This window comes from Chrysochloris asiatica, unplaced genomic scaffold (assembly GCF_000296735.1).
Source record: "Chrysochloris asiatica unplaced genomic scaffold, ChrAsi1.0 scaffold00004, whole genome shotgun sequence".
NCBI lineage: Eukaryota > Metazoa > Chordata > Mammalia > Afrosoricida > Chrysochloridae > Chrysochloris > Chrysochloris asiatica.
Genome location: NW_006408522.1, coordinates 23,376,097 through 23,387,645, shown reverse-complemented (window position 1 = coordinate 23,387,645; position 11,549 = coordinate 23,376,097). Strand labels below are relative to the sequence as shown.

At 38.0% G+C, this 11,549-nt stretch overlaps 1 protein-coding gene across 2 annotated transcripts in view; it reads right to left on the bottom strand.

Annotated features, from left to right (window-relative positions):
• Positions 1 to 11,549, bottom strand: part of GABPB1 (GA binding protein transcription factor, beta subunit 1) — a 93,011-nt gene that overhangs the window by 30,701 nt on the left and 50,761 nt on the right. For both annotated transcript variants that reach the window (XM_006831657.1, XM_006831658.1), the window contains 4 exons: positions 9,929 to 10,096; positions 8,312 to 8,506; positions 6,565 to 6,676; positions 6,065 to 6,178 (listed from right to left, as the gene is read on the bottom strand). In XM_006831657.1, the coding sequence (XP_006831720.1) occupies positions 6,065 to 6,178; positions 6,565 to 6,676; positions 8,312 to 8,506; positions 9,929 to 10,096 (589 nt within the window). The remainder of the gene's footprint in view (positions 1 to 6,064; positions 6,179 to 6,564; positions 6,677 to 8,311; positions 8,507 to 9,928; positions 10,097 to 11,549) is intronic.

Sequence of the window (11,549 nt, the reverse complement as noted above, 5' to 3'; positions counted from 1 at the left end):
TTGTCACACACCTTTCTTAATTTTAAACCATTCAGTGTTCCCATGTTATGTTCAAACAACTGCTTCTTGGTCCAGGTACAGATTCCTCATAATATAGATTTGTTAATTCTTTTAGCAGTCCATGGTACTTTCAATATTCTTTGCGAACATCATAATTCAAATGCATCAATTCTTCTAAAGTCTTCCTTATTTATTGTCCAACTTTCACATGCATATGAGGCAACTAAAGATACTATTGCTTAGGTAAAGTGCACCTTAGCTCTAAAACTGACAACTTCATTCATAACACTTTAAAGATGTCTTTTGCAGCTGATTTGCCTAATGCAATACATCACTTTGATTTCTTTAGTGTTGACTATGGATCCAAGCGAAATGAAATCTTTGACAACTTCCATCTTTTCTCCATTTACCATGAGGTTATTTATTGGTACAGTTGTGATTTTTGTTTTCTTTACATTGGGTTCTAATCCATACTGAAGGTTGTAGTCTGATCTTCACCAGCAAGTGTTTCAACTCCTCTTTGCTTCAAGCAAGCAAAGTTGTATATCTGCATATCAAATGTTGTTAATGAGTCTTCCTCCAATTCTAATGCCAAATTCTTCATATAACTCAGCTTATCAGATTATTTCCTCAGCACATAGACTGAATAAGTATGGTGGAAGAATTCAATTCTAGTGCACACTTTTGCTGATTTTAAACTACCCAGTGTATCTCCTTGTTCTGTTCAAACAACTGCCACTTGATCTATGTACAGGCTTCTCATGTACAATTAAGTGTTCTGGAACATCCATCCTTCACAACGTTATCCATAGTCTGTTATGATCCACACAGCTGAATGCCTTTGCATAGTCAGTAAAAGAACAAGCAAACATCTTTCTGGTATTATCAGCTTTCAGCGAACATCCATTTAACATCAGCAATGATATTCCTCATTCCACATCCTCCTGTGTATCTAGCTTAAATTTCTGGCAGCTCCCTGTGGATATACCGCTACAAACATGTTAAATTATCTTCTGCAAAATTTCACTTGCATGTGCTATGATTTCTGCATTCCATTGCATCACCTTTCTTTGGGATGGACACAAATACAGATTTTTTTTCAAATCAGGTAGCCAAGTAGCTGTCTTCCAAATTTCTTGGCAAGGACAAGTTAGGGCCTCCAGTACCACATCAGTTTGTTCATTTCAATCTATATTCTGTCAATTCCTAGAGCTTTAGTTTTCATGAATGCCTTCAGTGCTACTTGGACCTCTTCCTTCAATAGCATCAGTTCTTGATCACGTGGTATCTCTTGAAATGGTTGTGCATCGAGCAATTATTTTTTTGTACAGTGATTCTGTGTATTACTTCCACCTTCGTTTCATGCCTCTTTTGTTGTTAGGTTCCATTAAGTCAGTACCGACTCATAGCGACCCTACACACAACAGAACGAAACACTGCCCGATCCGGGGCCAACATCACAATTGCTGCCACGCTTGAGTCCAATGATGCTGCCACTTTGTCAATACATCTTGCTGGGGGTCTTCCTCTTTTTTCTGACCCTTCACCTTACCAAACATGATACCCTTCTCCAGCAACTGGTCCCTCCTGACAACATGTCCGAAGTATGAGAGATGAAGTTTGGCCATGCTGGCCTCCAAGGAGCACTCTGGCAGCACTTCCAACACAGATCTGTTGGTTCTTTTGGCAGCCCATGGCACTTTCAATATTCTCCTCCAACATCATAACTCAAAAGCATCAATTCTTCTATGGTCTTCCTTATTCACTGTCCAGCTTTGGCATGCATATGAGAGGTTACTGAAAATATCATGGCTTGGGTCTGGCACACCTTAGTCCTCAAGCTGACATCTTTGCTTTTCAACACTCTAAAAAGGTCTTGTGCAGCAGATTTACCTAATGCAATACATCATTTGATTTCATGCCTCTAGCATCACTCAATATTTTACCAATAAAATCCTTCAATATTTCAAGGCTTGAATTTTTTTTCAGTTCCTTCAGCTTTAGAAATGTTGAGCATGTTCTTTTCTTTTGTTTTCTAACTCCATGTATTTGCACATTTTATTATAATATTTTACTTTGTCTTCACGAGCTGTCCTTTGAAATTTTCTTTTCAGCTCTTTTCCTTCCTCTATTGTCCCAGTTGCTTTAACCTCTCTATGCTCTACAGCAAGTTTCAGAGTCTCTTCTCATATATATTTTGGTCTTTTCTTTCTTTTTTGTTTTTTTTTTTAATGACCTTTTGGTTTCTTCACATATGATGTTATTGATGTCATCCCACAACTCTTTTTGGTTTTAGGTCATGAGTGTCTAATGCATGAAACCGGTTCTTGAGAAGGTCTCAAGTGGGGATATAGTCAAGGGCATATTTTGGTTCTTGCAACCTAGTTTCAATTTTCATCAGATTCAGCCTGAAAGTGCAATGATCAATTGATGGTCTGTTCCACAATCTTCCCCTGGGCTTGTTTACGCTGAATGATATTGTCTCTTTCACAGACGCAGTCAATTTGATTCCTGTGTATTCCATCAATCACGTCTCTTTCATACTGTAGTAAAAAGGTATTTACAATGAGTAACTGCTGGTCTTCCAAATTTCTATCATGCAATCTCCAGCACTGGTTCTATTGTTGTTGCTGTTAAGTGCTGTCAAGTTGGTTCCCACTCATAGCGACCCTGTTTAGTGTTTCTGAGGAGTAGCTGGCAGGTTTAAATTGCTGACCTTGTGGTTAGCACTGGTCCAGAACTTACTTTCCATGTACTGAACCTTCACGTTCCTCTTTATTTTCAACTTTCACATTCCAATCACCAATAATTACCAGTGCATCTTCATTGCACTTTTGATCAATTTCAGACTGAAAAAAAATGGTAGAATTCTTCAATTTAGTCAACTCTGGCTTTAGTTGTTGGTGCATAAATTAGAATAATAGTGGTATGTAGCAATAACAACAAAGATCAAAAAGCAGAGGACAATAAATGTGGGCGGGGATGTGGAGAAACTGGACGCTCCTGCATTGCTGGAGGGATTGCAAAATGGTCCAACCTCTCTGGAAAACAATATGGAGCTTCCTCAGAAGGCTGGAAATAGAAATATCTTATGATCCAGCAATTCCTCTACTTGGTATTTACCCACAAGAAAAACAAGCCATAACACGAGTAGATATATGCACACCAATGTTCATAGCAGCATTATTTACAATAGCAAAAAGATGGAGACAGCCAAAGAGCCCATCAACTGAAGAATGGATAAACAAACTGTGGTAAATACATACAACGGAATATTATGCTACCTTGAAGAATAACAAGGAAGCTGCAAGCCACCACATAACATGGATAAACCTTGAGGACATTATGCTGAGTGAAATTAGTCAGTCACAAAAGGAGAAATACTGCGTAGGACCACTACAGTAAAAGACTAAGAAAAAGAACCCATACTGGGGGGTAGGGAGGGATGGGAGCCGATTCTTTGATGGTTACAGGGATGGGGGAGGGAAAGGTGTAGCACAGGGTAGGGAATAGACACAGGATAGTTTGGGTGCTGGAGAGAGGGGAATATACAAGAAGGGCGAGGGGAATGGAAGAACAAAGCAGATGGTAAAACAATTAGGCAGGTTTGCATGGGCTAAGTGGGATGGAGGTAAATAATGATGTTTGCACAATCTTGGGACAACACGGCTCTGGGATACAGGGATTGAGACATGGTTGGAATGGGGGAAAGAGAGAAAATAATGTTAAGATGCTTGGCTGTCTTTTGAATCTTGGTTTCCCTTGCATATCATTATAAAATAGCACTTGATGGGGAGAGAAAGGCATAGCCAGAAATACCACCATAGAAAGCTTGTAAGTCCGTCTTCTACCTAGAACTGATTGGAATACCTAAAATGGGGCTACAACATGCCCAGTGATGGAGGCTTCCTGCGGAGCCTCTGCCATTACATAAGACAATAGGTGGAATCCTGAATAGCATCCAGAATCTTCTGAGGTGGGAAATTTCCACTTGAAAGGACAAGCAGACCAGCCTGGAGCAGTTAGAAGAACAGAAAATACTTCTTGAAAGAAAAACCAACAGGAAAAATACAAAACAACATTGGCAGACCGACTGATTACTACAAGAACAAGCAAGTGGCATGCCCAGGAGACATTAAGACAAGTGGTCAGGTCCCCTCAGAGCAAACCCTCTTCCAAGACTTAAGACTCAATGGGAACACATGCTATGATTGGTGACCATATTCATCACCGATATGGGGAAGTGAGGGAAAAACAGCAATGAAGCTGCGAGCTAAGCCCTACAACGTTCAATAGACTCCTGTGAAAACCCAGCTGGAGACCTGGTTGGCCAGCAGTGTGGCAAGACCTGGAGACTCTTGGGCCTGGAGTCAATGACATAGCCACAGAGGACTAGAGTGGAGAGTGAAGCATCCAGCTGATAAGAAGAGAGGGCATACGCAAAAGAACACCCACACTTGACCTAGCTTCAATGACTGAATGATCAGAGCTCAACTAGAAGAAGAAAGAAGAGGGAAAAAAGAGTAATCTAATACAATTTGATGAACTTAACCTACACCTATGGATGCAGTAGCTCAAAACAGGGAACAAATCTTTACAGCAAGGATCATTCCCACCCCCTCCATACACAGAGTAGACAGGAATGGGCAACTTGGACATTGGCTACCCAAAGTGGCGGGGCTACAGAGGCAAGAATGACTGGCTTATAAGCTTTCAAGAGGGAACCCAGATCCAGAGGGCATAGAGCAAGGTAGAATCTCCACTGAGTAGTATCCAAACTGTCTAGGTGGGGTTGATAAAAAGGAGATGTGGATATGTCTCTTGTGATACAATAGTGAATAATTGTTATCAGGACTGATTGTGAGGGTTGGAAATGTAAAGGTAGATGTTTTGTAGCAAAAGGAAGGGAGTGATTAACTTTGCAGTTTAGGAATGGAGGTCCCTGGGACCATCAAGGGAGAAGAGCAGAGAGCGGAACCCTACCCAGAGAAGCAGTGACGTCAGAGATGGAGGCAGAGATGATGTGGAGAGATGGAGCAGCTGGGGACATTAGATCCAGAAAAGGAGAGGGGCTGTGTGCTAATGACCGGGGGCGGGGGTGGGGCAGGCTTACAGGGTACACCCTTTGGTTGGTTAATGATACATGGCGGGGATTTTAACCATGGCAATGAAATGATATACAATAGGATGAATGTAAAGCTAATGTTGTCCCATGTAAACTATCACATAATTCACAATAAAACATAATAATAATAAAAAAAAGAACAGTGGTATTAACTGGTTTCCCTTGCTGTTGTTGTTGTGTGCCATCGAGTCAGTTTTGACTCACAGTGACCCTGTACAGGGTTTTCTGGAGTGGCTGGTGGGTTTGAACTTCCAGCCAAGCAGTTAGCATGATTAGCAGTCCAGTGTATATCATACACCGCCACAGCAGGTCTCCCTTGTAGGCGTATGGATATAATCCTATCACAGACAGCACTGTATTCAATATAGATATTGAGATGCTACTTTTGATGATGAATGTGACACCATTCCTCTACAATTTGTCATTCAGTTGCATCCTCAAAGTAGAGCTGACACTCACACCATATACAAAAATTAACTCAAAATGGATCAATGACTTAACTACAAGAGTTAAAACCTTCCAGAAGGTTCTTAAAAATTAAGCTATAAAAAGGATAGCAACTTCACATAAATGTATCTACTTTATACAAAAGGTCACAAACTGGTAAAACCAGGGTAAATTGAGCACACAGATATGTTTTCTGTAAAAATCATACAAAGTTGTTTTTAATTTCAATTGGTCGCCAACATTTAATAGCAAGACCTAATAGTCTTTTAAAATACATTTTTGAGCTTCCTATGTAAAAAGAGACCACAACAACACCGGTCACATGACTATAATCTGCTAGAGGTGAGTAGCATGTCTCCCTGCAGTGGCCAGTCACTACACCAAACATAATCTCAACCCTGCCCACTTTAGCCTTCTCTATTTCCTATCTGGCCTTTCGGACATGTTTGAATCGGCAACCGTCAATGTACACATTTGACTGGATTTTCTAACCTGGAGTTTCTGAAGAATTGGACAATGGAGCAGATGCTTCGGCTATGGCAGCTAATGTAGCTAATACTGATGTAGATGAGTTTCCAAACTGAACAGCAGATACACCCGTTTCATCTATTAAAAAAAAGAAAAAAACAGATTTGACTTTTTAAGGAATTTAATCAAATGCCTACGTCTGATACTCTTAGTCAACTCTTAAATAAAGCTTGGCTAGTATTAGCTTTATAAAAGATAAGCTTGCATAGCATTGTTCTGAAAGATGATACTGCAGTGTGTTTGCAATTTTATCTTTCTTGAGATTATGTGGCCTCACAAAAATTTGTTTTTTTCCAAACATAACAAGCAAGACCAAGGTAGCTGATATAATCTTACCCTTATTCTCCAACAGTTCTTTCTTAAAAGGATGAACACCTACTAAAAGCATAACAACTATCCACCAGCTATCCTACATGCCTCTCAATCCCTTGTTGCCTTGGATGAGTTTTCTGAAGAAAGCAGACCTGTCAGGTTCACCACCCCTCCAGGTCCAATGATAAACTGTGGGGTAGCGGCATGTATCGTCACAGTGTCAGGACTCTCCGGGTTTGTGTTGATTTGGTTCTGCATTGCAATCTAGAGGACAAATCACCACAAGTGTTCCAGAATTAGAACCCGTATATAGCACAGAGACTCAACAGTACAAACATAAAGAAAGAAATATTGCCTGACAAGACGAATCAAAAAGGAAATCTTTGTTTATGGCCTACTCAGAGTACAATGCTATAACATAGTTATATGAGTTTATATCCTAAGTTCCTCAATTAGGTGAAACAGAAAAATTCCATGAGAAAAGAAACTGGTATCTGAAAGGCCGTAAAGAACAGAGACATATTGGACAATGAAAGATATTCTGCTGCTCTGTCGCTACAGAGATACAATTACCAAACGATTTCCTCATTACTACATTCAGCATTATATAATACTACATATATAACAAATGACCTTCTCAATTATAGCTTTTCATTTTTAACCTTGGACCCCAAACAGCACTCCTAGAAGTAAAAGAATGGGAAGAAGCATAGCAAAATTCATTTTCCTGAACACAAAACATCTTTTAAATTATTAAAATTCAGTGGAGTTGAATGGTCTGAGAAAAGGAGCTCTACTGGGAAAAGAAACAAGACTGGCAAGACGATGAGGCACTATATAAAGACAGTAATTACATCAATGTCATCTAACTGAAAAGAAGAGAAATAATGTTGGTGACTTGAAAACCTGCTAAAAAACAGAAATAACTATGTCTACAACAGATTTTGAGGATGGTGAAAAATAAATAAGTAATAAAGACCATATCACTCACTCAGTGGACACTATTATGGTTGCTTTAAAAATATTTTTAAAAGAAAATATAGTAAACTTTGAAAAACCCAAATATAACCAAATAAAAACAAAATAGTTAATGAAATAAAACACCTAGAAGAGGATTTCAGGAATTTAGAACACAGAGAGTAATCACTTTATCTAATCTTCTGATACTACAATAAAAGATTGTAGTCACCAGAAGAGCTAGATAGATAATGCCCAGCTACCACTACCAAATGCTCTGAAAAGGATCACATTAAAAGGTCCTGGATAGAGTGGAAGAAAATGAGGAACAAAACTCAAAATTACAAAAAAGATCAGACTAACTGCTCAGAATAAGCCTGTAGTAACCCCAGATTATGGCTCTAAGCCCCCTTCAGGTCTGGAACAGAACTCACCCTTCAAGTTCCAATTTCCAGTTAGGCAGTAGACATGTATGTATATACAGGGGGACAACAAATCTAGTATGGTGTGTTCCCTATAGAATGGTCAACTATTCAAGATCAAAAGGGCAATATTTACTTAAGGACAAAATTCAGAAATTATATGGAATGGAAATAAGAACCACAGGGAAGAAGTGGGAAAACTATTTTTCCATGGAGGGGATTGCAATCATTCAGATGAAACAAAGTGTAGGATTTATAGAATGTAAAACTGATCATGTGCTCTGTAAAAACCTTCATTCAATTCACAATATCACTCAATTCACAATAAAAACTTAAAAAAAAAAAAAAAAGATCGTGGTCATATAATCAGGAGCATGAACAGTAATGAACAAAGAGGAAAAGGCCAGTCCAAAATCAAAAGCTCCAAATTAAATACTTCAAATCATCTACAAGACAGAGAACCATAAATAAGTTTCCTTTCATTGATTTTTTTTTTTTTAAATTAGAAGCCAACAGTTACCTGCAAAATCTCTGCTAAATCTTCATTCCCATTGTCTATTGAAATATCAAATGCAGTTTTACAAAATTTACTCTGTGTGTGTACATCAGCACCATATTTGATTAAAAGTTCCACCACCTCTGGATGATTGTGTTCTGTGGCCCAATGTAGAGCTGTCATCTTCAGCATGTCTTTTGCATTGACATCAGCACCATGCTATAAAAATATTTCAAAATAAGAGATATTTAAACTATGAAACATAATTCTTGATATGGAAACACTAGTCACTAAGCTTTAAAGAAAGAATTTGCCACCAACATTATTTATGTTAAATAATCCCTATGTTCCAGGAATCACCACCATCCATCAATAATTTTTTTCTATTATGTTGACTTTCCTAATGGCTTTCCTTCTAATTTCATAAGCAGCGTTTTTTTTTGTGTGTTTTTTTTTAAATCACCCAGCTATGGGCATGAAAAGTTAAAAAGACATCAGGTAGAAGGAAAACCACATTTCTCCAAACTCTTCTTTAATACTGTTTATGTGAGTTGGTTACCTAGCTCCTCATTTACAGAAAAATATCCTTTGTTTTCAAAACAAGTGCAATAGAATGAATTAAAAGGAAGCGATGGCACTTAACAGCAACTACAATCTACAGGTATGCTAACCATTATGGTAGTTACTAGATACATGTGATTATTAAGCGCTTGAATGTAATAAGTCTGAACAAGAATAAATGCACATTGAATTTCAAAGACTTGGTATCAAAAAAAAAAAAAAAAGGAGGGGATAGAAAAATATCTCATGAATAATTTTTCATATTGGTGGCTGGAGTTTATTTGTATATATTGGGTCAAATAAAACACAATAGTAAACTATTTTTCATGTAATTAAGTGGGATGGTTATATGCCATCGAGTCAGTTCCAACACAGAGAGACCCTGTAAAGGGCTTCTGAGGCTTCAAATCTTTCTCTTGTAAAGCAGTTGGGAGATGCAAACCGCTGACCTTGTGGACAGCAGCCCAGTTTATAATCCACTACCAGGACTCCTTATTCAAATGTTGTTGTTAATGTTAAGTGCTTTATAGGGTTTTCCAGGAGTGCTTATCCTGTAGCACCACACCAAAACCCCTTAGTTAGTTACTAGAAATTTAGAATTACAAGTTATTCATACTTACAGCAGTATTTTCCTTCTAGGTAGCACTATTCTAGTTAGTGTCCAGGACAAGAAGCATCGAGAATAATTTCTAAATTTATCACTGTCCATTTTAGAATTTTCTGTGCAACTCTTTGGCACTTAGATAAAAGGAAAATCCCCATATGTTAACCAGTCAACCTTACTGCTATCTTCTATGAGCAATTTAACAGTGTTTGACTATAGTTAACAGTGCAGAACACAAAGCTGTACCCCCTTACCATGGGGTAGCTCAAATTCTAAAAAACATCCATTCTTGACTGAGATTACACCTAAAGGAAGTTTCTTTTTCCTCACAAAGAAAACCTTTAGCATATCTTTTTTCATACATACATACAAAAAAAGTAAGGTAACATATGCATTCAATAAATCCAGCTCTCATCTCCTTTTTGTAAAAAAAGCTTTAGGGACTCACTTTCAAAAACAAAGAACAAAACACATACCTTAAGCAAAACTTCTACTATGCTGGCATGGCCCTCAGAAGCTGCCATATGTAACGGTGTCCGGTCCACTTTGGTTCTGGCATCCCTACTTACACCAGCTCGGAGTAGCACCTCTGTGGTGGAATAATGCCCATATTGTGCTGCTAGATGAAGTGGAGAAGTTCCCAGCTATGCCACAGAGGAAAAAAACCAAAAAACAAAAAATCCACATTTGTAGTCATTTCAATACACTTCTACTACTACTATTTATGTTATATTCTCTGTTTAATGAGTAAAAAGATCATCTTTATATTATCTGTTTATGTAGTAACTCAAAGCTTGAAGTCATTTCATTTATACTTAACACATCCTATTCACAGAGGCCTTTAATAAGTCTGAAAAACTTCTCAGTGTTTGCTTTAATTTTTAAAAGCTTGTATTTGCTTTAATTTAAACTTACTTACTCCATTAGTCCTTTATCAGATAGAGAGCTTAAATAAAACTAACAGCAGATAATTGCTATAGTTGCTGTTAAATGCCGTCAAGTCTGTTGCAATCCTATATATGGTTTCCAGGGAGTGGCTGGTAAGTTTGAATCACTAACTTTGCGGTTCAAACTGACTTTGCAGTCCAGCGCATTGTCCTGCAGCACCACAACAGGACTCCAATAATTAGGGTTTAAGAAACGCGTTTTCCCTCAACCAGTCATACAAAGCTTTAATATACTAATTTCTTTCCATCTATAAAATTCATATCAAATAAATACAGCAGTATATATTTGCATATTAAATGGATCAAAACTGTTTTGTAAGACTTACAAAATAAATTAAAGCACCTCAGTTATATTTTCAAAAGGAACTCAAATAAATAGTCATTTTTCAAGAGCAAAATCTTAGGTACACTTTGCCAAAAGTGAGTCAGGACAGAAACAAAACAGCTGAATTCTCCTAAAATCGGTTCCATGTGGTCTGCCTGCTAGAACGATGGGCTATGTGCACAACTGGAGTCCTGGTGTGGCACTGTGGGTTAATGCGCAGGACTGCAAGGTCAGTTCGAACCACAAGGTCAGCAGTACAAGTTCACCAGCCAAGCTTTTAACCACCTGCACTACCCAAGGACTCCCAGTGTAAGCAAGGGAAAAGCCTTATCAGAAACACAACTTTTAATAGGTGACAATTAGAATTTATATGTAAAGGCACTGATAAAGCAAATGGAAGAATTGAAAAGGTCCAAGAGCTGAACAGAAAATTTCAAAGATCAACTCGAGAAGATAAAGCCAAATGCTATAAAATATGCAAAGATTTGGAATTAGAAAACCAAAAAGGAAGAACACGGTCAGCATTTCTCAAGCTGGGAGAACTGAAGAAAAAAATTCAAACCTCAACTTTCGTTATTGAAAGATTCTCTGGGCAAATTATTAAATGATGCAGAATGCATCAAGAAAAGATGGAAGGAATACACAGAGTCATTGTACCAAAAGGAAATGTTAATGTTCAACCATTTCAAGAGGTACCATGTGAACAAGAGCCAATGATACTCAGGGAGGCAGTCCAAAGTGCACTGAAGGAATTGGCAAAGAACAAGGCACCAGGAATTGATGGAATAAAAATTGAAATCTTTCAAGAAAGTGAGGCGGCACAAG